Here is a 26,170-nt window from a genome sequence, read left to right on the forward strand (position 1 = left end):
CCCTTTTTTCGTTTTGTCTTCTTTTTTCAGTTTTTTTTTTTTTCCCCCACTCACGCTCCTTGCAGCCAACAATGGACACCCAAACAGGTACTTTCCCCCTCCGGAGTGGAGGGGTCCTGGGTGCGGCGTGCTCCTCCTCAGACTACAAGTCCCAGCATGCCGCGGGAGGCGCGGAGGAAGGCAGCGCGCCTGAGCGTCGCGGAGGGGTCTGGGGCCGGCCGCGCATAATGCGGCGGAGGTGGTGAGGCCCCCGCGGGGAGGGGGTGGGAGGAGGGAGAGTCACTTATAAATGGCGCCCAAGCAGGACCCCAAGCCCAAATTCCAGGAGGGTGAGTGCGGGGGGGTGTGGGGAAAGTGGGGGGGGGCTGAGCTGAGGTGGGGGGTGAGGGGGCTGTGGGGCGGGGGGTCCGCTGGGGGGGGGGAGGCCTGGCACTGGGGGGGTCGGTCTCCGAGGTGGGGGGGCTCCCGCTGTCGCATCTCGCTGTGCTCGCCTGGCTGTTAACCCGCCGCCGCTGCCGTTCGTTTCCGTGACTTGGCGGTGGTGGGTGGGCCGAGAAGAAACAAAGGAAGCGGTTTAAAGGGAGGTAGAAGAAAAAAAATAAGGAAAAAAACCCACCCTAAACCCCCTGAAATCCCGCTGGTGTTCCTGCAGAGTCGCAGCCCGAGGTGTGGCGAGGCTGTGCGACGGGCCTGCGGCGGGGAGGGGACGCTGCAGCGCAGACGGGCCCCGGGCGGCCGTGGAGGAGGCTCCTGCCGGGTCACCCAGGGTCCCTCCTGCTCCGGGGCTCGGGGGGGCTCAGCCCTTGCTGGGGGCAGCCCCTGCCTTCGGCCGGGTCTCTCCTCTGGGGTGGAGCGGGGGGTGGTTGCAGTGCTCCCCCGTGGAGCGCTGGGGGCTCTGAGGGGAGCTTTGAGGAAGGCCTTCAGCTAGGCCAGGTTCGGGCTCCGGGGTTGGGGATTGCTCAGAGGGTGATTTGGCGTTTGGCTTTCGCTGCTCAGCCCTGGCAATGTGGGAACAGGTGGAAGAAATGAATCCCTCTAGTCTTTGTCTCTCTTCCAGTTCCTCATCTTTCCTACCAGTAAGTCGTGGGGCCTTCCTGTCCCCTGTTGTTCTAAACGTGCTTCCATTTTCTTGCGGGCATAGATATTCATTGGCATTAAAGCTGTTGAAATCTGGTAGGATTTGTGTTTTCTTCCGTTTGAGGCATGGTTGTTATTTACTCTTCCTTGAAAGGGAGCTCAGGGATCCTCGTGCAGGAGGGTTCATGGGGCCAGTATTTGGAGTACAGCTGGTAGTTGTGGTGGAATCCATATTTGCAACAAAGCAATGGATTTTTGTGGGCAAGTGATTGTGCTTTTTGAGACTTGTTTTGCATACATTTTGATTTTTAGGTAATGGTTGTGGTTGATCCTAATAGAGGTGGATGAAAACCCTAGACAATGGTAAATGAAAACTGACTTCACCCTTTCCTCTCTACCTGTCCCTCACTCTGGCATCGAAGCAGGACTTCATGCACAACTGTGACTTATTTTTAAAAGCATTTTGCAGAAGAATGACTGGAAGCCATCCATCCTGGGTGGCTTAAACAGCACTGTGATTGTGTGTGCTGCGTGGCTGCTTGTGTCGGAACGTGTTCGATCACGCATCAGCATTCAAGGCCATGCGTTAATACCAATGGTGTTCCTGACCTGCAGAAGTAATCAAGATTTTAGTGTATGATTCACATTATAATAATGAATGCGAAATCAAGTGAACTGCAGAAACTAAAACTTAAGTAGAATGCCAGGCTGAAATCATGGTCACAGCTGTAGGAACATGAGCAACCTAAATTTAGTACAGAAGTTAAAATTTTTAGGCTTTTTTCCACAAATGTAAATGTGTTTGTGGTCTCAGCTGTAACGTTAAAAGGGAGAAGAGTGCTGTGAATAAAGCCTCCTGCAGGCCTAAAACTTAAAGGCGCCGTTGTGGCCCTTCACAGCACGAAAATCTACAATTAACATAATTTTCATTTGTCAAGCTAAATGTACATTGAAGAATAGTAGGGAGACGTAGACGTTACCCATATTGGCGTTTTTAAAAAGCAAAGGCTGAGGAGGAGACTGAATTAATTGTGAGAGCCTATAAGAGCTAGGGAAACCTTCAAAGTCGAGGTGCAGGTACCCCTTAAAACGAAGGGATGGATGTGTTTGTGCAGGCATGAGAAACGAGATCAGCGCTGGGGCAGTGATGAATTGAGGATTGTAGGTACTTTAGCTGTTCTGCATCTTGATGCTGGGGGTGGTTGGTGGGTTTTTTTGTAGAAGCAAATAAAAAGGAATATCAGATGCCAGATTCAACTTCTGAGTTGCTTAAGGCAATTTTTTTCTGCTGCTGCTGAGATGTGTGTTTTCTGGTCTGTTCTGAAGCAGGCAGTTCGCCTGCTGCTCTGGCATGGCTGGGGAGACTTCGTTGGTAGTTGTGTCCTTGATCCGTAGATCGAGAACCTCCTGTTTCTATAAACACTCTGCGTGTAAAACCCTGGAAGGAGCGGGCGGTTGCATTTGGAATTCCCTGAGCTTTTGCCCACGTGAAGCTTTTTGATGAGGCCGGAAGACGTGCCCGTTCGGAGCGGAGCTGGTGTCTGAGCTGTGTGCCAGCCCGTCGTACGCGACAAACGCTCCGTCTCGCTTGGTGTTCGGGGTGTTACCGGGGCATGTTCCCAGGCTTTCTGCCAGCTGTTGCAGCTGAAGAGCTGTTCCACAAACGCTGCCCTTGGTGTGAGGAAGGGGTGCGGGTGTTTCGCTGCAGCGGGGGCAGCGTGTGGGAGGGGCTGGTCTTGTGCGTGTCTGCGGTCAGCTGGGAGGGAGCAAGAGCTTGTGAAAACAGAGCCCTTTCTGCAAAGGGGGATTCACGTTGTGTATTTTGGAAATAAATAAAATGCTTCTTGGTAACTGTGGACATCTTGCCTAGAAAGACCGTGCACAGTAATTGAGAGAGAGACTTGTTTTCCAGTTGCACTAGTGAGCACGGTGACACATGAGGGTAGTCGTGTAACTTCTGATTGTTAGCCCTGATTACCGGGATATTTTCTTTTTTTGAATAAAAGTACTGAATGCATCAAAATGGGCACTTCCATGAGAACCTTTCTAAACCTTTTCCTTTCTTGATATGTCTAAGCATTTTACAACTTGAAATACATTTATGACCTAGTTTTGTGTTCGTAGACTTTACTGTGAATGTTTGTTTCAGGTCTTTGGGGAGCAAAGGTTGGATAATAACAAAATCTTAAAATATGAGAGTTCTTTCTAGTCAATGTAGGAATGAAGTAGTGAACTTATAGTTGCGTCTTGTTCAGTCGGAGCCTGGATGTGTTCGATGAAATGTGGTAGTAGCTGTGCTGGCTGGAGAGGCCATTGCTGTATCTACTTGTCTCCCAGTCGTGCTGGTGAAATTGTGTGCCTGAACCCTCCTCATCTTCAGGCAAAACCGGGTGGTTTGTCATTGGGCACCTGACAAATTGTGTATCTGCCCTCACCCTGCTGGTGGTGCGTTTTGGGAAAGTGCAAGAACTGCTTTGCCACCCCACCAAAAAAACCCCCCTGAGACGTGGGGACATCCAGTGTCTGTTGGCAGAGCAAGTGTCGCTGTTTAGACCCCGTTGGGTTAAAAGCTTCACCAACACTGCGTTAAGTGCTTGTTACTGGTGAGACGGCCCGCTTCTGCTGGTCTGGGGGCTGAGGACCTGGCGACAGTGACAGAGCCCTTCTGTCCTGTGTGGCCTGGAAGTGGTGGCAAGAACTGGATGTGTGCTGCAGCCTGCGGTGTGTTATGCAGCTTGTCGCTGGAAATGCGAGGTGCTGCAGCTTTCAAGAAGGAAACATCTGCACTCAGATATCCTGCGTTAAGGATGTTGGAATTCCCACAAGGTAACTGCACAATAAGACCTCGCCATTGAGGAGGGAAGAAAAAGCAGACTGAAGAACAACCTCTTCCTACTTAAAAACCACAAAGTGAACAATTTCTTGCTGTTGCACAAACCTGGCACTCTTCTGTCCCACAAGTCGGATGGGGAAACAATGTCAGGGGTCTCTCTTCCCGACTTGGTTGAAGTAGGAATACCAGGGGGTGCACTCCTGCAGGAAAAGGAGCTCGATCAACGCTTGCTTTCATCTGTGTCGGAAGCTTAAGATGCAGAGGTGACATCTTGTGAGAGCTGATTTCCTGCTCTGAGTTGAAACGCAGTGTCAGGGAGAGGAAAGAATCCCTTACAGCCAGGCAGCGCTGCCGGCTTACTGCTTGGGTGTGCAGGCTGAAGTAGTCCAGTAGCCAGCGTATTTTGGTGTCTGCACCTCAAATTTGAGGCTTTGAAGGAGTTCTCTGCGCCAGCCGTGCAGCAGGATGCAAGGGTGTCTGTAACTTGAATCGGCAGTGGCTGGAAGTACGGGCGGGAATATGAGGTTTTGGTGGTAATTGTTCGCTGAAGTCACCAGCCATTCTGCAGAACCCTGGGCAGGCTTGGCCGTGGTTTCATGCAGGTGACCTTGCGTGGGTGCTCTTCAGGGAGGTCCTTGGGAATCTTTGCTTCATGGGCTAAACAAGCAGAGCTGTGATCCTCTTTTGTACGAGAGTGAACTTGCTTCTCAAACCGGTACCTGCCTTTGAATTTCTTTCTGGGGTGACACGGGATTCATTCTGTGCTGTACTTGACGGCATGTTTCACAGAAATGGCACGCTGGTGATGTTCTAAGATGTTTATCTGCAACTTTCTTTCAGGTGAAAGAGTGCTTTGTTTTCATGGACCTCTCCTTTATGAAGCAAAGGTATGTGCGGTTGCTTGTTGCTGCAGGCACTTCTCACTGTTCCCCAAGAAAAGAAGGAATTGCATTAGTTTACCTGCTGCGCCTCGCTAGCTGGGATTAAGGACTGAAAGTAAAATGAACGAAAACCTGATGATGTATGAAATAGGTTTTAAATCCTGGAGCTCTGTGTTATAGAAAAATTTCAGAAACCCCAGTGGTACTCTGCAGCTATTCTGGTAAACTGCTAAAGGCCGGGTGGTCTTGTGTGTTGGACACTGGAAAGCATTTGTGCTTGTAGGAGTTGGTGCTGGTGCTAATGCATGAGCTGGGGAGTTAGCTGCGGTTTCGGCTTCCTCAGGTGTAGGGGGCTGAGTACAATCGGTGGCCTTCAAAGGGGACACCAGTGCAGAAGGTGGTGCTGGATTAAAGTGACGAAGGAAGTGGCGTTCTCAGTTCTGGCAGAAGCCGTGCATGGCAGAGGTGTGACTTGGAGGAGCATGGCTGCTGCTGCAGCGCTTCCCCCGAGGTGCTTTTCTCATGGGCCTTACGCAGATGCCGCTGCCATGCCCTCCGTTTTGCTGAAGGTGTAGCTCCGAATTTGACCGCCTGTTTCCGCTTCCTCTGAAACTGGGAGGGGGAAAGGGCTTTTGTAGCTGTGTGGATTTAAAGACCTGCAGAAATTCCTGGGGCACCTTAAGCAGAGATGTAAATCCTTAGGTTTTAGCATCAGTAAATGTTAACTGATGGGGCAGCTTCAGAGAGGTGGTGGTAGGGAGGCAGCTAGAAATACTTCAGGTCTCTTTTCATGCCAGCAGGAAACAGTCATTCTAATGTCAAAAAATCTAGAGTGTTGGCAGGGAACGTGCTTGTCTAAAACATTGTCACTTTAGTGATTCTACTCTGTTCTCTCTTGCTCTGGAACTGGAGGACAAGTTCGTTGTGAGCGTGCCCCAGGGTGTTGCCTCCTGCCAGAGCCTGCCCAAGCGCTGGGACAGAGGGGAGAGTAATCGCAGCTCTGGTTTTGGGGAAACAGACTCCTGTTAGCAGCACTCTGAAAATCCTTGGAAAGGGACTAACAGCTAGAGCCAAAGAGGGTGTTTTTTCTTGTTTTACAACGTCCTCATTATTTCACCTGGACAGTGGTACCTATATCTTGGCATTGCCAGAACAAGATTGGGGAACTTTCTAGATGAAGTGCCGGAGTTGGTGGATCTGACTTGGTATAGCTGAGAAGTTCAGGGACATGTGGTGGACACGTGACTAAACTAGCTAGGGTTGTGTAGTTTGTGGTTTTTTGGGAAGAGGCGTGTCTCTGGCTGTGTTTCTCCTCTGTAGATGTGGTAGCTGGAGTCCTGGGGTGCCAGGCTGCAGGGGGAGGAGGAAGCTGTGCACAGTTGTTCCCGCTCACCTGAACATATTCCTCTGAGCTGGGGCAGGGTCTTGCAGGCTGCTAGGGCTGTGCACAGGCCTGTGCTAAACTAGAACAGAAAAGTTTGTGAGGGATGCTTCAAATCTCTGGTATTGTGGAGTGGCTGGAGCACCTTGTGTGCTCCCTCTTTTAATGGTCTCACCTCGATATCGGTGCATGAGGAAGGTGCTGTATTCGTAGGCCAGGCTTTTGATGGGAGTAACTGTATTTATCTCACGTACACACTCCTAACCTAGAAAAAGCCCTTGCTACAACTCTTTCTGCTGAATATAATGCTCTTGCTGTGGCTGTAGAGATCCATGTTATTTATTTTACTTTTGAAGACTCCACTACTTCAGCCAGCTTGCCTGTCTGTGAGGTAGGGGCCTGCATGTGAACAAGCTCTCCAGTGAATGGCTTCTGGCTAACTCGGGGGCAGGGAAGGGACTGCTTGTTTTCTCTTCTGGTCATCCTCAGGGGGTTCTGAGCCTTCTGGTGACTGAAGGTGTCCCTTTGGGTAGCTGAGCAGAGTCGCTTGTTTGCCTGGCCCTTCCAGATCTGTAAATAGGCAGTAGCTGGTGTTGGAGAACGTCCTTTCTGCTGTGAAATAGCTGCCGGTGTTTCAGTCGCTTGCATGGAAACCTCTGCATGCTTCAGCTCTGAAAGCTGAAAAAGCGAAACTCGTCCAGATCCCTTTGTTTTCCTGGGTACTGACTGAGCTTTCTTCTGTGTTCCAGTGTGTAAAGGTTGCCATAAAGGACAAGCAAGTGAAATACTTTATCCATTACAGTGGTTGGAATAAAAAGTAAGTATTGCATAGAACAAAAAAGCCTTTACGGGAAAATGCGAGCTTTGCCAGTTTGAACACAGCTTGATGGACCAGCCCTACCATGCCCGTGGTGTTAGGGGATCGTTTCTGAAGTTGGCCCAGATGATGGACACGTAAGCCAACGATCGATAGTAACGTGAGGAGAACATCACCCCACTAACCAGAGCTTTGGCTGCGTAGGAAACTAGCTTAGGGTGTCAGCAGGCTAATGGGCGTGCTTTGGAGCACGGTGGTGGTTCAAGTCTGAAAATAGTTACTGCAGTTCCTCCCTGGCAGAAGTACCTCGTACAAAAACCTCCTTGTTATGTGTTGTTGGTAGGAGAGGCAACCCCTGCTGAGCTGGAGCAGCGCGCTCTGCCCAAATACACAGTGTACTTTACTTTTATACTGCCTTTGGTAGCAGAGGTTGGGAGAAGCATGCCTTACTGAAGGCTGTGTTCAGGATGGGAAGGGCTGTCTGGTTTAGCCCTTCCCAGCAGTGGGTTTAGCCTGTATTTCACTTCTTGCCTCTCATGCTAAGGTAAAGTTAGAGATACTTTTCCCTTCTGCGAAAACAGTAGGATTCTAGGTGAGAGATTGCTGAAGGATAAAGGCGTCTCCATGGAACAAACGCTGACCCCGTTAAAGGTGAATGCTTTCCTGACATTATTGTATTTATGCACTTGTTGTTTTTTTTTTCCTTCAGTTGAATTCTGTTCTGCCACTAGGTTTCAAGTTTAGGGAAAAGCAGAGTTTTTTCTTGGCAATTAAAAGCTTCAGCGCTTTTGGCTCGGAAGGCTTTGAGAGCACTTTCCTGTTTTGGGTTTTGTTTCACTTCAACGCTGCGGACTCTAGAGTGAAGACTTAGTCACGAGTGTCTTGACCCCACTGGCCTGACTAACAGCTGAACTTCATGTTTTAATGTGTAACTCTCAAATGCATCTGCACGCCCTCCCTGCCAAACGGACAGCTAGAAGTTTTATTGCAAACACTGGCGGTTACAGGGACCGTAATTGGGACTTAGGGTGGCTGCTGCATATCCATGAGGCAGCGTAAATTGGGTACTTCCTCTCCTTGTTTATCTCTGATGAGGGATGCCCCAAGTGACGTCGTGACTCCTGCTTTTCTTGCTTGCACAGTTTGATTGTTTTTCTTTTTCCTTCAAGCTTCCAATTAACTACACTAAAAGTGGCGTTGCTGCAAGATCAAGACAGCTGGGGCAGTACAACTCCTTAATTTTGGTTTCTATAATTATGCTCCTCTAACTTGTTAATCCTTAACTTTTTTTTTGCAAATAGCAACAGTTATTGCTGTTATAATAAACCAGAAAAGTTTTTTTTGTAATAAACCAAAAAAGTTTCTTCATGGTACAGTATAGCATGCAGCACAGTTACATAGCACTTCTCGTGAAGGTCTCCTGCAGGCAGAGTAAGATAAGTGGCTTAAATATCTGACCAAAGCAGTGTCCTAAAAAGCCGTCTTGGAATGTGTGCCCCTGGACGTGAGTTTCTCTGTTATATCCAGATGCTAAGCTTGCCTTGTCTTAGTGCTCTTGAAGACCTTGTACTCCTGTAGTAGTACTGGTTTTGACATCTTGATGTCCTAAGACTGGCAGCTATTGCTGTGAAATGGAAATGACACAGAACTCTTCACGTAGAGAGCTTTGACTTGCATACGTTAGAGTAACTTTTAATGTGTTTTATTTGAAATAAAGTGTCAGATTGCTCAGATGATCCACTCTTTGTCAAAGTGGAATTCTTGCTCGCAATGGCAATTTCCCCAACACCTGTTCTCTTAAATCGTTCGCTTCAGATTCTTCAAATATTCATGTCATCTTGGTTTCCTTCACAGACAGAAATCAGAGCTCTTCTTCTTACAGTAAGATCTTATTGCTGAATTTGTTAACCTATAAAATGTCGGAATAGATAAAGGAAACTTACTTCATAATATAGTTATGGCTACAGGTGTCCCATAATTTAGTAAGGGTAGAGAATTTTTATTTCCTGGGATGCTACTTTTAAATTAAAGACAGCCCCCTCCCTCCTAAATTGCCCATCCTTCAAGTCTGGGAGACTCTTTGGAAATGACCGAGGATTACACTTCCCTAGACAAATCCTTACAGCGTCGGTCAGTGGGGAACGCGTTTGGTGATTCACGCCTCAGTTGTGCCAGGCCGTGACCTGATACAAAAGCAGAGTTCAGGTTCAAATTCTGTGAAGCTTTTCATTGACTGTTGCCTCTAGAATGCAATTGTATTCTGTTTGTGAATGATCGCTTGATTTTTTTTTTAATTTCTTTTCAGCTGGGATGAATGGGTTCCAGAAAGCAGAGTGCTCAAATACGTGGATACCAATTTGCAGAAACAAAAAGAACTCCAAAAGGCAAATCAGTAAGTATTCTTGTCAGAGGTCCTTGTCAGTAAATAATTTTTTTATAGAGATTCAATCCAACAACTATATATCAAGGGAGGTTAATGAGTTTAAAGAAAGCAAGCCTTCAAGCAGTGTTCATATGTTCGTTTGTTCTCAAGATGCTGTTGCTCACAGAGGTGCTCTGATCTCTGGCCTCTAGCAGTTTAGAAAAAGCAAACTTAGATTTAAAACGGTGGGTTGAGGTTTTAGGGGAGGGTAGGCTGATAACATGGAGACGCAGCCTGAGTAACTGCAAGCGCATCCTTGTGCAGTATCGTGGAAATGAGGTGGTTGAAAGTTACCCTTGTGCAGTATCCTTAAAATATATTGTGAAGAGGTCAGGATCTTCTCAGACAGCTTCGGGATGCCTACAAACACTGACTTTTATGAATGCTAATCCTATATTTCTTTACTAGAAATGCTGTTGTTGGGAAGTGGTTTTATACTTTTCAGCAGCAGTGTGCTGCTTCCACGTGATTTGGAATAAGAAGGATGGTGGGAGGGAGGGAAATGGCTGTTCATGCTGCGAAGTGTTGTATGAAGAAGCCTAAATCTTGTTGATAACGAGTTGAATTTCTTCCTGCTCATGACACACACTGATCTGCAAAGCCATTTACTAGATACTTAGCTCTAAGTGTTTTGCATAACCTTGTCTCCTTTGAGGGGAAACAAACTTCTTTTTCCATTAAAGTCTTACTTATGAATTTACTTTTTTTAAAGGGAACAATATGCAGAGGGGAAGATGAGAGGTGCTGCGCCAGGCAAGAAGACTTCTGGTCTGCAGCAGAAAAATGTTGAAGTGTAAGAAGCTTTTTATTTAAAAACCAAACAAAACCCCCTAAACAGCAACCCACCCCCAGAACCCCACCCAAAAATCCTTCCAAGCTTCTGCTGTCAGTTTTACTATTGATCTCTAAGTAGTATTTTTCCTAGAATGGTTCTGCGGGCAAAACGACAATACATCTGACACAACCCTTGCAAAAGCTGTGTTTCACTCTGGTATCAAAAAGGCCTTTGTTGAAATATTATTAAAACTGCCTTCTTAGATTTTGCAGTGTTTAATACCAAATGAAGGTACTGAGTAGACACTAACACTACTCTTTTTGCACTCTATTCCTCCTAAGTTAGTGAATTGACACTCAAAAATAAGCAAGTCCTCGTAAGACTCGTGTATCTCCATGAAATTGGTTTCTATATGTGGAATTGCACAGTTCTTCCAAGCTGTGCAAGCACTTCTGAATAAAATCTTTAAAATGCCTTGCCTTTTTAGTGTACGATTGTTAAAACTGCACTTAAAGAGTCTTTGTTCTGCTGTTTTTGACAAAACTAAACCCATATGCTATAAACAAAAATGGTTTTGCATCTTAAGAGACCAGAAGCAAGCTCAGACATTTCTTAAAAAAAAAAATAGTTTCAGGATATAACTGTCAGATTTCTTTCATTCCATCCTTTTTGTTTTTTCAGAGTAGGCTTGTGTGGTGTTTAGATTCTCATGCAGTCAGTACAGCTCTACTGCTTTGCTCATGTGCCATGAAATCTTCTGTTTGGGTTAGTACTTCACTTAATTATGGAGATGGTCATGGTTGATGAGATGTTTTCAACTCCTGACTTCATTTACGATTCTGGTCTTCATGAGGCAGCTGCTGAAATGACATCAGTTCCTAAGAAGAGCGTTTGGCAGCAGCCTCAGATTTCACGTCTCATTTATGGGCAACTTTATGGCATGATACCGGTCTCATTGTTTGAGAAGTGCAGCAGCAGTAGGGACAGGGGGGTTGGGGTTTTTTGGCTCTAGATCCTAAATGTGGGTTTTGCTTTGGGATTAGTCGAAGCCTGGCTGAGGCTGGAAGCTGGCTTTGGGTCTCTGGAATGGGAGTCCAATGGCCCTGCCCATGGCGCTGGGCGCACACTCGCTTGGGGGCTGTTGCTGCAGGTTTGGGGGTGCTTTAACACCGCTGGTGTGGTGTGCTCTGTCAGCTCAGGGCGGGCCTCGGGCAGGGACCTCGTCACCTGTGTGTCTTCATTTGGGGGTGAAAAAACCCCAAACCAAATGTCTGTTTAGACAGTTCCTAATGAAGGTCATTAACGTCTGATTAAAACAGATCTAAATTATGACCATTACTAATTTGGCTGCTCAAGGGGTTGTTGCACCTGAGTTGTCTTGTGTTTTCAGTCAGTGGGAGTAGAGCTGATTTCACGTGTAACTGCCACAGGTAGCGGTGACTCAATTTTAAATGTCTACAGTTGGCGTTGTGGGGAACGTCCCGATAGCGACTCCCGGGTGAGGCTCCCCACGCTGTCGGCTTCAGTCATGGTGGTAGCTCAGGTTGCAGTGGGATGAGTTGTTCTCTCTGGCTCAGTAAAGGCTAAAGGTTCACCTGCACGTGAAATCGGAGTTGGCTCAATCCTCTGACCCACAGCCAGCAGCGGTGCCCCCCAGGGAGACCCGCGCAGCAGCCATGACCTCTTCTGAAGCCTCTGTGTAACTCGGAAGCACGTTATCGGGTCTGTCTTTACTCTGTTGAAACCAGCTGGGCAGAGGGAGTGGCTTTGCTTTTTGCTGTCATCACTGGCTGAAGCATGGGTCAGCATGGGCGTTGTTTCCAGCTGAGCCAGACAGACGATAAGCTCATTCTCAAACTTCCCTGTTTCATGTTGATTGGAAAAATCAGTTCCTTGATGGTGGGTTTCCAGAGCTGTAAAGGGGAAGAAAGAGAACTATTGTCATAAGAGCAGTCTTGCATTATGAAAGTGACAAATAACAGGGTCTCATATGCTCATTGCACTGATCTTGCTCCTAGTCTCTAGCCATTACCAGCACCCAGTGTGTCCTTCTAAATTAGACCTGGGCTTCTTTCAACAAAATCTCCCTGTTTTTCTTCCCTGTTTGGAGGCTGAGGGAGAAGAAATACTTTGACTTACCCTAGCAGTGATGCAACGTTGTGATACTGATGTATTATTGACCAAACCGCTGCTGCTTAGATCCTGCTTACAGCCAAAGGCAAGATGGCTTCTGAAAAATCTCAAAATACAGTTCCAAAAATAAAACTTCTGGATGGTTCTCTTGTTATAAATCTAAAGTCATTGCAGTTACACAAAGTGCTGATGGTGGGGAGGGGGAGAAACTGGTTGCACAACTGTTCTAAAAGGGTAACACTGCCAGCCTGTTTGGGCCTCAAAATTGCCTTTCGTAGCATTCTTGGAGGATCGAACAAAAGAAGATGTAACTTGTATTTTGAAACTTATTCTTCAGATAGCCAAACAATAATGGAAAGGGAATAACAATCTGAGCACAACTTATCCTCCAGGAATGTTCAGTAAGACTATAATATGCTGCTAAAAAGGTAAACTTTTGAATCTTAAATAGATTCTCTTTAAGGCTGAACACTAGGTCTGACATTCTCTCCTTAACTCAACCCCCATTGTGCCTAGATTTTTCAGACGAGATGGAGCGCATACTGTTTGCTGTTTGGAGACCCCTACAATATCGACGCGGTGAGTTAAGGATGGATTGTCAAACCAGGATTTTCATCCTGAAATCCAGATTTCCTTGCTTTTGTAGGTTGCTTTTAGAGACTCTTAAAGTCCTCAGCTGTAATAATGTAAGCTTTGGTAGCAGTTCAGTAAGTACTGCAGTGTGTCGTTTTGGTTTTGTTGTCTTTTTAAAGCCAATCTGGACCTCCAGCTTTTAGCTTCTCTGAAATGTGTCCCTTTTCAGTTGGGACAGGGTACAACATGAGTGGTCAAATGCATTCAGTGTGTCCACGGTTTAAAAAGAAGCGGAGGACAACTGACTGACTCCAGGTTTTTGAAACTGGGTAGTTCTGGAAGGTTACGGCTGGTGTGCGTGCTCCCTGGAGCTCTGCTCCCGTGGACACCGGCGACAGGCAGCGCTGCCTTCTGCAGCTCCTGGGGGCGAGGCTGCCGTGCTGGATGGTGGTAGAAACATGGGCTTTGAACCTGCTCCTTGATGTGCTGTGTTTTCATTGTTGGCTTGGGTCTGTTCAGCGTAACTGTGTCTGTAAACTGCAGCAACGAGTTCAAAAAGCTCTTCAGACTCTTTGTAAGCAGTGTTTGACCAAATAAATATGCATGAAATGCAGGTTTTATAAATAATTGTTCATCTGATGGTAACTAGAAGCTGTCATATAGAAAAACCCCAACATTGTATGGTTGTAGCAGGTTGCCAAAAATGAAATACAACACTGCAGATAAGGGCTCCACCAGAGTGTGTTATGTGTAGCTCTGCTGAATTCCACCTTCTGAGAGTTCATGCTGCCTTTCATGGGCCTAATGTGATTAACTTGCAAAGAATCAGTGAATGATCAGAGTTAACGGATGCTTGGAGAATAAGAAGGGCAACTGAGGGTGTTCTGGAGGGAAGGTATGGCACTGAACAGCAGATCTGAGAATAGCATCTGTTTTTAAATTGTACATGTGCAAGCAGTCTCCTCAGAGGTGCTCTCAAAACAGTATCTTTACTTGGGAGGTACTGGTTTTTCCTCTAATAGAGGTCTTGTTCTTGGTCTGAACTTACCACTGGAAGCATATGCTCCTGCTGCGTGTCTCTTGGGGCATCCTCTGCTGTCTCTGGCGCAGCCAGTAGCGCTCTCAAGCTACTTCAAGTCCTCTGAATGTCAAGCAGCACATGAACGCGGCCTGCCCGCTGGTTGTCTGGGGCTGTGACAACGTGGGAGGGCTACACCGGCTCGAGCTGGAGATGCGCTGGGTTTTTTTAACCTCTTCTGCTCCCTGATGGTGACCTGGAACACGTGCTTGGGGGTCGTCAAGGGAGTCAAGCCTAGAATGGTGTTCTCCCCCAAGTACCCTTTTTGCTTCTAGCAGCCTGTAATTAAGGGGCTTTAGAGCTGTATCTGTGTGATGGGTTTAACAACCCTTTGTAGGACTGTCTTACACCGATAATTTCTGAACCACTTGGACTTCTGACATCCCCATCGCCTTGTGGCGGTGTGTTCTCATTTTAATTTAGTACTGTGTCGAAGAGGGGAGGAAAGAGGGCGGCTCCTCCGGTCATTGTAATGTTTGCTGCCTTGGTTTTTGGGTCTTTTTTACATCTGTCTTGAGGAAAGATGGGTTAGTTCTTTAGGCTTCACCTTTTATCGCTCGTGATACCTCTACCGCGCTTCCCCTCTTCCTCCCGCCCAGTTGGCAGTTTGAGAAAGCCCTTGTCTGCCTGCTGGACACTACCAACTGTATTCTGTGTTCTCTGCCTCTCCTAGTCTTACTGTGTGCCTTCTAAGGTTAGGTTGCCTGACCAGGCACAGGAGACATATGTGTGTATAAGCCTGACTTTGGTTTTTATCGTCTTGCTAGAAACGTTTGAGGGTTTAATTGAATCTTCATAGGCCTGCTGCTCCTCACAGCTGAGGTGGTGACCCAGTAGCTTGAGCAGTAGTGGCAGATCTCACACTTTTTTCCAATAGACTTACTTTTCGCACTTGAATCTTTCAATTTACTTTTTTTATTACTGTACACACCTTGTATCAGGAGAGACTTTATGATTTCATAGGGCTTAGTTACCACTGTTGTTTTATCAGTAAACTGGTGCCCAACCTCCTCTTTATCTACCTAGCCATGGACTTCTAGCTGTTGTGGAGTAAGTAAACCTTCCAGTCTCCATTTTTTGCTGGCATCATTTGCCTGTGTGAATTCAGTTTTCTAAGCTATTTTAATTTTCTACGGACAGGTCTGTAGACGTGTCCCAGAAGACACGCCAGTTTAGAGCTCTGAGCATTAACACCAACGCTTTCGTGCGGTGATTGCAGGCCTCTTGAGGGGGTGTCCAGAGTTCTGTGACGGCTCCTTGACTCTCTCTTCTGGTGAGTGTCTGTGGAAAGGTCAAGTGCAGTCTCCCAGTATGCTGTCTTCTGCGGCATCCTCTTCAGGCTCTCCGTTTGATTGTGAGCACAGTCCTGTGTTGGATACTGAGCGTGGGATTTCAGTGTTGTGCTCTTGGCGCACGGACTGTGTATTTTCCTTCCGAGTCTGTCACTTTTGATACACAGCATTTCTGTGCTGTATGTGTGAGCTGCCATACTGTTTGTTTCCTGCTGATGAGCTCGTTTCTATGCAATTTCAGATGGTTATGTCAATAGATCATTTATTTTTGGCTTTATAATTCAGTCTCACATTTTGATCCCTAATACTTGAGTATTCTTCTTATAGCTGTCTGCTCTTGTTCTGTGAAAATAAAGCCCTGCAGTGAGGGCTGGGTCAGCTTCTTACCAGAGCGGAGTGCTAGCCCTGCTGCTTTGAGGAGGTAACGTCTGACTACGGTGGGATGCACCCTTTAAGTTTGAGCGGCGAGATCTTTGGCCCCTGGCGCCTCCGTTCAGTCTTTTAGTTAGAACTCTCCTCGCAGAAGCTTCCTTGCAGCTTCCACGCTGCTGTTGAGTTTTGTTGTCAGTTTTCAGTGGCAAATGCCCATCAGTGGAGAAACACGAGCGAAGAATAGCAGCTGGGCTGCGCCTGCTGCCTAAAGAGAAGCCCCTCAAAGTCTTAATGCTGCTTCTTCGCAGCAGTGCAGGGCTTGCTGCTCGCAGCGCAGCTGTGAAGTGGCGCGCGAGGATGTGTTTTAGCCTGTCCTGGGTATGTTTCATCTCTTTGGGTCGCTTCAGGACTTGAGTTCCACTTGTCCTTGCAGGAAGGCATCAGCTGCCCCCGTGAGGAGCACACGTGGTGTTCTTCAGCCGTGGGTCCCCAAATGGGTCTGCTTGGTCTGGTAGTGGAATCCCGTTACGGACGATGCGCTGCTCACCTCGGCTGCAGCTTCTCTCAGCGGGGCCGTCGCTCACCTCGGCGGTACAGGCCTGCGCCCCTCTCCTGGGTGCCGGCTGCGCCGCACGCCCCGGTTACCGGCCGCAGCAGCAGCACCTCTCCTTGCGCGGCCGCCTCCGCCGGCCGAGGGGGGCTGTTCCCGGCTGCGGCACGGGCTACCAAAAGCCTGGTACAGGCACCAAAAGCTGCCCCGTGCTCGCGGTTTAGCGCTGACCTCGGCTCTTCCTCCTTGCTCCCCGCCTCGGGTCTGTCTCTTAGCCATGGCCAAGCAGGGGCTGCGTTGGCTTGGAGCAGGGGCGTGGGACGTGACATGCAGGGAATGAGGTGGGAGAGCACGAGCAGCTGCCTGGAATGGTTTGTGCTGGACTGTGCTGCAGTAACGGAGAAGTGGTTGGCTGCTCCAGTTGTGGTGGCTCTTGAAGGACTTTATAGTGCCTCTCCCAGCTTTTTAAGACTCTGCTTCTAGACTGCTGCTTAACTTTTTTCTTTTATCTTGTGATTTTTAATTCTGGAAAGAACTCCCTGTTCCTCCTTGTTTACTTTAGGTTTGGAAGAAAAGACTTTCTCTTCAATCCACAAGTCCATTATCAGTGATTTAACTTGGCAATTGTTCCTTCTTCTGGAGAGAAATGATCTTTATTCTGCCCACAGTTTAAGCCTAATACTTGTTTGCCTTGAAGCTTGAAAAAAGCCGTACTCTTCCTGTCTCCAGACCCTCCTAGAAACTCTGCCAACTTCCTGATCCAGATAAACCCAGTTGAGAGCCTGAATACAAGCGTCACTTGATATAGTGGTGAATTTCCAAGGAAATGATGTTGTACTGGTAAAGAGTTTTATCCACACAATCTGCAATTTCTTGAGAGGTTTAACTGGACTGCTATTAATAGTGAGCAAACGGAACCATGACTAGTAGTACTCTTAATTAAAATTTTCTGCAAATGGTTAGTAAATACACAAAGTCCAGATAATAACAAAAATACCTATTGGGACAACTTTGTCATTGATACTCCTGACCTATCCGAATATTTACATGTCGTGTACATTGTGTTTCAGGTGCCTTAAAAATTTTTGAAAGTAGAGCTTTTCATTTGGAATAAAAAGGGCTAAGGATAGAGACATTAGTGAAGTGTGTAAATCAGAAACAGTAAGTGTTGAGAGAAGTGTTTGGAAGAGGATAAATGTTGGGGACAGTGCTATTCAGTACTGAGCCAAAAGTTTCTGATAAGCGGCAAGTGTAATCCTGATTTCCCCTAAAAGCTGGTGATGGAATTGTAGGCAATCCTCGCAGCTTCATGCATATGATTCTGCTCTTTAAAGTGCCCTCTAATGCTGTAGAGGTAAAACGGAGTGATTTTTTTTTCCAGTACTTTACTGGAGGTTAATTGGGTTGACTGAGATTTATCTGATAATTCCCAGCACTTCTGTTTCCTTGTCCCATATTCTGTCTTGAAGTGATCCCTGAAAGACAGAAATAAAACACCTACAGTTGGAGTGTGGCTTTCCAAGAGCACTTGGAAAGTCTGAAACCTCTGTAGATGCTACTTGCCAAAGTGTCAGTCAGGGGTTTTAAGCACTCGGGTGTTCTTGGCATGCCTTCCGGGGTTTGGTAGCTTTGAGTTAGTGATTCCCCTCCCAAAATGGTGAATTAGAACCTGTTAAATGAAAAAATCTTGTAGTATCGTAATTGTAATGCTAAATCACACCTGACACTTTTCATGTGCTTTTATCCAAATACTCAATAGGCCACAGAGCGTTCGCTCGTTGTTCTGAACTCGGTGGGCAATTTTTTCTCGCTTTCTACTTTCGATTTTTTAAGCGCCGCTGTCTTTATATCTGCAATAATTTGTGTTCTTCTTGCAGGAAAACAAAAAAGAACAAACAGAAAAGTGAGTATGTCTTTATTTTGTATATAAGTGGATATCCTTAGTGAAGGAGTCTTGGCTGGAATAAGACCTTAAATCTGTCTCCACTAAGTTTTCCTCCTCTCACCTTGTGGTGGTGGTGTTGCTCTTTGGACTTCAGATGTCTCTCCCTGTCGGTCGGTCTTCTGCTCTGTACACAAACTGCTGCTTTCAGGCTGTTGAGGTTTTGACCTCTTGCAAATTAAAAGCAAAGCGATCTCTCCGTGGGTCTGTCGAAATAATTTGGAAGTCAAACTCGCGTTCTCTTGTTGAGATGGAGCCGTGCCATGTCTGCAAAGCTGAGCCGCTGGCTCCAGAAACTCTTCGGAAGAATGTTAGATACTGACGTGTTGGTTTGTTTTCGGTGTGGAAACTTCCATCTTCAGAGAAGTGTAACTAGAGCAGTTTAAACTGTCACACACGTGTGGGACTTCCAGAACATGAGTAATACTTAAAACAAAACCAAGAAAGAGGGAAAAGGTGACCTGAGAGAAACCGGGGTCTTAAGTCCTTCCAAATCTTCCTTTACTGGTATTTCTTGCTGACTTTCCAGATTTCTTAGGCGGTGTAATGTCTGTCTCCTGTACAGCTCCAGGAATTGGAGAAGGGAGCAGTACCAGTGAGACCCCTCAGCCTCCTAGGAAGAAGAGGGCTCGAGTAGATCCGACGGTGGAAAGCGTATGTATTTCTGATTCTCTCGCAGGATTTTTGGTGGAAGACAGGAAGGTTGCTTTGCTCAGGAGTACAGGCAGCAATACTTTGCCCTGCAGTGTGGCAGTGTGAAATGTTACAGCTTGCCAAAGTGAGGTTCCCAGGCGGCCTTGAAAAGCCTGAGCTATTTCCTTGTTCCCTGTGGAGCCTACAGGAATTACTGGAGTAATTCTTCAGTCCAGGGGTGCATTTCAGTTGTGGAAACAAGGAATACGGGTGACACTCAGCTTGGACAGTTATCAGGAAGTAATTAGTCTGGCTTCACTTTTTTCAGGAAGAAACATTTATGAACAGAGTTGAAGTAAAGGTGAAAATCCCAGAAGAGCTGAAACCGTGGCTGGTAGATGACTGGGACTTGATCACCAGGCAAAAGCAGGTAACTTGTCAAAAGAGCGGTCTGGCCCTGTGCAGGTGAGGACATAAAGCTAGAGTTTTGCCTCCTCTTCAGGTGCGGTGTAGTGAAATCTCTTGCAGAGCTTGACAGCAGCCTGATGGCTCACGTGACAGTTCTCATTCCGGCTGGATTTTAACCAAAGGTCACCCACGAGTAGGACTGTGGCTCAGCAGAGTGGCCTGTAGGTTTGTAGAATGGTCTAATCAAGCAGAAGCTAGAAAGGCAAATAATTTAAAAAACCCTATTGAAGTGTGGTGTTAACTCTGTGTGGACTTGGCCTGCTGGTACGCTTGGCAGAGTTGAGTTGCTTGGCGGAGGACTGGGCTGTAGGAACATCCCGTGTGGTGCCTGTTCCACCTCGGCCCCGTCCGGCCTCGTTCACGGGCCGCTCGCTGCCAAGTCCCGCAAGCAGCTGAAGCGCCAGCTTTGTCGGAGCTGGAGAGGAGCTGAGGGTGGCGGCTCTTGGCTTGGGCCAGGCTGCATCGATGTGCAGCTTCCCGATACAGTAAATTAAACTTCACTTTCCGTTTTAAAAGTGTAAAACACTTTGATGAACTGAGCGTGTTAATGACTCGTGTATGAAGCCGCTACTGAAACTGGCAAAGCAGCGCAGAAAACCACCCCGTTGGAAACGGTCGCTGTCTGTCAGGCTGCGGTGCCTGGTCTGGCACCGCTGCTCCCAGGGGCTGCTTCCGTCCCTCCAGCCCCAGACCCGAAAAGTCTTGTTCCAGTCCTACGTGGATAAGCTGACTTTTCGTGGCGAATTCACACCTTAAACTTGCATCAGCACTAGAGGTGCTTCAGCCCTGCTGTGTGTCACCCTGACTCCGCTCCTGGAGAATTCGGGATTTTCTTGTTCCCCCCGAATCTCTTCAGACTAGTACTCGTGTGAAGGGAACGGGGTCCCACGCCTCAACCCCCCACGTACGTGGATTCGCGGCACTACCGAGCCTTGCTGCGTCCAGCTGAGCTAGTGCCTGTGGGTACAGATGAGCTGTGTGCGGTGTTGAAGGTGGAAGTTAATCCTTGGTGGATCATGGCCGGGAACGTTTGTCTTCAGGTCCGTAAGCTCCGATGTAGCTGCAAGATTCTTCACGCTGTGCAGGCAGCGAAACCTCCCGGCGGGTGCTGGCAGGGTCTCTGCTTCGCAGCAGCAGTAGCGCCGGTGCTGAGCTACGGCTGGGAGAGGAGCGGGCAGAGCAAGAGGCAAAATGGTCCCTGTTGCCTTGGTAACTGGTGCCTGGCCCGGTGTGGGCAGGTCCGCGGGGGCACGCGGGCGCTTTGCCGCCCACCTTTGACTCGTGGGGTGGCCTCAGCAGCTCGTCAGCGGGTTGCTGCGGAGCAGCACAAGTGTCACAGGGAGATGGGGGTGTAGTCGCTGTTAGGGTTCTCTTCTGCAGAGCTAAACCAGTGGGGTGCTCCTTTCATGACGCTGCACATCTTGACCTGTTAGTTTGGGTTAGAAACGTCCTTACAGGCACTGGTTTAACTGTAGCATGCAGATACACATGCCCGCGTGAATTAGACCACTTGTATTTGTTCGGTTTTGCTTCTTGTGTAGCTCTTCTATCTTCCTGCCAAGAAGAACGTTGACTCCATTTTAGAGGATTATGCAAACTACAAAAAGTCACGAGGAAATACTGATAACAAGTAAGTGGTGGTCACTTCAAACCTTGGATGCTTCTGCTGTTGTTGGACTCTTATTTCATGGAAAATGCAGTAAGGTGGTTAAACTGCCCCAGCCCTGTGCCCAGCTTCATGTTCCAACAGCAAGGTGGTTGGGGAGTTTAGAAATCTTTGAGGAGGGAATTCAGGAACGCGGTGCTGCTTTCTGCATGTGGTTTCTGCTTCCCCCGCTTTCCCTGAGCCTCTTCCTAACGGATACAAGCCCTGTGAATAGTTCTCCACCCCATCGTCTTGCTCAGGCTTCCTCTCTTGGGTGAATAAAGCCCTTGGCACTTGCTCGGTACGAGCTGAAGCAGCTGAGCGAAGTGTTACTGCCTGGGTGGACTCTCTCACGGAGGTAGAGGGGTGGGGGACAGGGAGGTGGATGATGCCCTTTAATAGTCAGATGGGCCAAGCTGATTACTTCGAGGTGATTGCTTTGAAGATTCTTAGTTGTCATTACCCCAGCAGTCCAGCCCTGACAGCAGCCAAGGTGTGTTTATTCTTGAGCGAAGCTTTCCTGGTTTAAAGGGAGAGAAACTGGAAATGTGAAGTTACCATCATCCGCTCAAGAGGAAGCAGATTAGTGACTTGTCAGGGTGATTTAACGTTCTCTTCTGTCATTGTCCTATGGCCTGTTCTAAATCTGTTTGCAGGGTGGGGTGAGGGTTGTGCTTCGCAGCCCTGCAGGTTCTCCAGTTAGCTGTGAAGCTGGAGGCCCGCAGGAGTGTGGCGTTGCGAGACCCAGTTAGAAAGGGTCGGTTCCCTCAAGTGCTGGGTGGCTGCCCCGTTCCGTCAAGCAGGGGTCCAGGCTGGTGACTTAAAGCAGTGCTGGACTTTTAAACTGGTGTGAGCTGGGGTGAACTTTGGCTCAGAAGAGAAGAGCTGGGGAGTGTCCCGGTCAGTGCTTGCTGTTGCTTCGAAAGGACTGCTCTGAGAGCTGACCTCTGGGGTGGAGGACTAGCAGCAAGGCTTTTCTGTTTGCCTCGATCCCTGCGGAGTTCAGAAGGGTCCCTTTGGGAAGGAGGCCTTGCAGTGCCTTGCTCCCTGGGGCTGCGTATTTTAGGGTCTCCAGACAAACTTCCTTGAAAAACCCGAAGGTTTGTAAAGGATCTTTATGACTTTGGTGGACTCGCCGAGCCGAGTCTCGCCTCGCGTCCACCCGGTCGCCAGGCCCGGGCTCGCAGGGTTTTCTCCGTTTGCCAGGGAGTACGCGGTCAATGAAGTCGTGGCTGGGATCAAAGAGTACTTCAACGTCATGCTGGGAACTCAACTGCTGTACAAGTTTGAGAGGCCCCAATACGCTGAAATTTTAGCAGATCACCCAGATGCTCCCATGTCTCAAGTCTACGGTGCCCCCCACCTGCTGAGGCTGTTTGGTGAGTATGACCTCCGAGGCCGAAGGAGGGCAGTTAACGTGTTCCGGTGCTTCCTTTGGCTGTCTTGAGTCGCTGGGTGTGAACTGCAGAGGTTGGACAAGCAGCTATGAAACTCGTGGTTCCATTCCTTCCTTGCTCCGTATTCCTAAAATGTTCAGAGCCTTTCGGGCATTTGGAAGTGGGCTTTCAGCAGTCCCGTTCTTTTAGGTGAGCTCGTATATATCGAGTAGATGCCTGGGCTGCTTTGATGTGCTACTGCAGGGTTCCACGCTGTGCCGAAATACTCGTTGTTGTTCGTAACTTACAAGTGCTCGCTCCTTCTTTTGAAACAGTGCGAATTGGAGCCATGCTTGCTTACACGCCTCTTGACGAGAAGAGTCTGGCTTTGCTGTTAAACTATTTGCATGACTTCTTGAAGTAAGTACTTCAGCCTCCCGGAAGGAAAAAGTCCAGTAAGCACGGGCGCCTGCAGCGTGGCCCGCTTGCAGGGGACAGTAGTTACACAGCACGCGTGTTAGCTCGGGCCCGTGCGCGGTGCCTTCCCTGAAGGTTGCCGTGAAGCTTTCTCAGGCTCTGCTCACAGGAGCAAGGCTGGCTCTGACGCCTCTCTAGTGATGCGGAGGTTATTGCTCATCAGATGTGGGTTTGTGCGCCTGCTAGTCTGCACTTCTAAACTGTCCGAGTCTGCTACTTGTTTTGAAATCAGTGCTTCAACACTTAGGTGTAGTTGCTATGAAAAGCAGATGACAATTACAGCAGACTCTGAAATTACACAACAGTTGCTCGACGGCAATTGAGCAAACGTTAAAAACCGATGAACCTCACTAATGCTATTTCTGGGTGACACTGTCGTTGCAGCTTTAGTGCACTGCAGCCCCCTGTGGTGCTGTAGCTGTGTTATATTTAGGAGAAAAACCGCATCCTAAATAATAATACAAGATTTTAATGTGAAATGTTTCTAAAAAAAAAAAAAGATAAAATCAGGCACTTGATTTCAGACGGGTGATGACATACCTCCTCGCCGCTGTAAGGAGCGGTGAGTCCCGTGCTGCTTGGTTCACCTGTGAACACTGGTTTCTAAATAATGAGAGCCACAGAGCATTGAGCTGTTTTGCCAGTAAATGCCAACTTCAGCCTCTTCCATTCGGAAGCTGAAGGAAAACCCTCAGCCCCTCGCCGGCGGCTCTGCAGCAGAGCCAGGAGGGGATCAGCCTGACTGCCAGGGCACCCCCGGCCCCGGAGCCTGGCGCGGGCGCTGGTCTCTGGGGGCGTGTGACGCAGAGGCCGGTGCTCGGAGCTTTCGGCTGCCGCGAGGGGTGTGGGGGCGGCGTGTGGGCCGGCGCATGGTGCGGAGCCGCTGCTCCTGCGCTCGGTGGCCGTGGCTCGTGGTGCCGCAGCCAGCGCCGTTGTGTGCGACAGGGCTGCCCGGTGTCCTGCGCTTGGCCGGGGGCCTTTGAGTACGAGCAGGAATCAGTTCCTTCTCGGTGCAGCAGCTGCCTGAACCTCCGATGTCAAGTGTTCTGTCCTGTTAATCTTCCCCTCCCTGCGCACTTCAAGCAGAGCTGCGTGACAGCTTGTTGGGAATGTTTTTGGGGTTTTTTTTCCTGGCATGAGCTGTCAAATCTTTAATTGCTTTCCACAGCTGACTTTTCAGCAGATACATGTTGGTTTTCTGCTTTTGAAATCGTGTATTACGATCTCAGCAAACACCTAACAATTCACTCGTGTGATGCTAAACAAGGGAGACCTTGGGCAGGGTCATTTAATCTTTTCATCATTTTTCACAGGTATTTAGCAAAGAATTCCTCTGCCTTGTTTAGCGCCAGCGACTACGAAGTAGCCCCCCCTGAGTACCACCGGAAAGCAGTATAATGCCGTGCTGCTTGCCAGGGAAGTGGGAATTGACTCCTCGCAACGCCGTCCCCTGCTGCGTCTTGTTCCTCACCTTCCTATTGCACATGTGTCTCTTGCACAAATCCTGTAAACGTGGAGCAAATAAAGTTGTGTGGTTGGAACGGAACTGCTGCTCGTGGTTCTGAAGGTTTCTTGTCCCGAAATGGAAGCTTGGAGTTCAGTGGGAGCTCTTTGGTGTTTCTGGCTTGCTGTTGGCATCAGTGGAATGTAAAAAGAATGTGGTTTTGGTATTTCATTGTGTGAACTTGTCAGTGCTCGTGGGTCTGTTGTGACGTTCAGATTCGCTTCACTCACCCGCTTCATTGCGTAGCGACGACAGGCGCAGGCTCGGACCCGTGAGGGTGGGATCACCTTGTGCTGGTGCTGTTGGCTAGTCTGGCTCGGACCCATTTGCGTTCTTGGTGCTGGAAGTACAATGTTTGGTCCCTACGTGTATGCTTCTGTTTAGGTAGTGGAAGGACTGTGACTTTTTTTTTTTATATTCTAACAATAGGGAAACGCATTATCATGTCGTAGTGTCTTGGAAACGCTGGTCTCTCACAGAGCTGTTTTACAAGTCTTCAAATAAACTTTTTTAATTTCACATGTTGTTTCTAATGTTTGTATGTGCCTCGGTCGCCACTTACAACAGCGTCAAGCGTGATGGAAGTGTAGCATCAAGTTCTGCAGAGCCCACTCGGAGAAGCTGTCTGCCAGGGGCTGCGGTGGAAGGCCACGCATCCCGCTTCGGGGGGTGAAGGGGATTCTCTTCCTCCGGCCTCATTCTGCAGCCCGTAAGCAGGGACAAGGCGCTGTCACCCCGTTCTTGAAAGGCTTGTGCCCTGAGCGCGCTCTGCCGGCTCCTGTCAGGCCCCCCTCCTGTGCCCCTTCGGTTCGACACCGACAGCAGCCTCTCACAGGGCGGAGGGGAGGGCAGGTGAGCTCCGCTGTGAGCTGCACCGGCCGCTTTGGGTGGTGGTTTGGAAGCTGTCGCTGCTCCTCGCGCTCCTGAGTCTTGCCTCGATAGCGGGGCGGGAAGAGCTGGGGCGGAAGCTGAGGTAAGTGGTAAAGGAAGGGGCGTGAGAGAAACGGGAACGAGCGCTGACAGCAAAGAGGGTCTGACGGCGCCGGGTGCCCCGCGCTGTGCTTGGCTCTGCCCTCGGCACCCGGCCTGCGAAGCTCATCTCCCTCTGGATGTCACGAGTTCCCTGCGAGCTCGTGTGCACTTTCTGGGAAGGCCACTGCCGGAACTGGCTCCGAGCCGCGCGGGGCTGCCGCTCCTGCGTGAGCCCGGCCTGCCCGGCTTCAGTTTCGGGTCGTGCCTCCCCGTGTGCTGCCCGAGGCTGCGCTGGGGCATCAAGGAGTTACGGACTCGCTGTTCCAGCCCTTGGCCAAGTTCTGCCTGGGAGCCACCTCCTGTTCAGGTCTCCTGCCCGTGTCTCTTCTGCCCTCGGGCCTAGTCCGAAACCTCTGTAACGGCTCATTGAGGTAATTTTGTAGTAACTCCTGTCTGCTGTAAACTGTGCTACTCCCATCCTTACTTGGGAGCTAATTCCCCATAAGAGGGGCAGGCAGGTAGCCCGAATCCCACGGGGCAGGTTTGCTTCCTGTGGCAAATGCTTTCTGACCTTGATTCTGCGTCTGTGGGGCAGAGAGGGCTTCGCCTCCTGTGGGCAGCAACGCATGAAACCCCGTCTCGCCTGCATGCTGCGCCAGGAGAGCAGCGCCTCTGGGGCGAGCGTGGAATGAGGGTTTCGGTCACGTCTACTAAAAGCGTCGCATGACTTGGCTCGGCTCTGAGTAGCTGCTGTTTCTAGGCGAAATACCAGGTTTTAATCATAGATGTTATTGCAGGAAACCACAAGATCTGGGGCTCGGAGAACTGCTGTGCCAGAGGGCTGGCCCGGTGCCGGTGGGCGTGAGCGTGCCCTTCCTGCGGGAGCCTGGGGACCCGTCGGTGCTGCTGCTGTGCCGGCTCGCCTGGAGGGTCCCTGAACACGGGGTGCACCCTTCCCAGAGCAGCTCC

The 26,170-nt window shown here is 49.0% G+C and overlaps 1 protein-coding gene across 4 annotated transcripts; it reads left to right on the forward strand.

The window, feature by feature from the left end:
* Positions 1-237: 237 nt before the first annotated feature.
* MORF4L1 (mortality factor 4 like 1) lies at positions 238-24,748 on the forward strand. 4 transcript variants are annotated; one of them, XM_086471366.1, is made up of 14 exons: positions 238-329; positions 4,751-4,797; positions 6,922-6,989; positions 8,805-8,870; positions 9,295-9,381; positions 10,124-10,204; positions 12,836-12,898; positions 18,062-18,087; positions 18,692-18,780; positions 19,088-19,189; positions 20,769-20,857; positions 22,079-22,251; positions 22,584-22,668; positions 24,039-24,748. In XM_086471366.1, the coding sequence occupies exons 1-14, from the start codon at positions 290-292 to the stop codon at positions 24,121-24,123; spliced, it is 1,101 nt and encodes a 366-aa protein (XP_086327492.1). In that variant the 5' UTR covers positions 238-289; the 3' UTR covers positions 24,124-24,748. The 4 variants fall into 4 exon arrangements, with proteins under 4 accessions (XP_086327492.1, XP_086327493.1, XP_086327494.1 ...); XM_086471367.1 differs by lacking the exon at positions 8,805-8,870; XM_086471368.1 differs by lacking the exons at positions 8,805-8,870; positions 12,836-12,898.
* The last annotated feature ends 1,422 nt before the right edge of the window (positions 24,749-26,170 follow it).

The sequence above is a fragment of the Leptosomus discolor genome, chromosome 11 (genome assembly GCF_034619465.1).
Source record: "Leptosomus discolor isolate bLepDis1 chromosome 11, bLepDis1.hap2, whole genome shotgun sequence".
Lineage (NCBI taxonomy): Eukaryota > Metazoa > Chordata > Aves > Leptosomiformes > Leptosomidae > Leptosomus > Leptosomus discolor.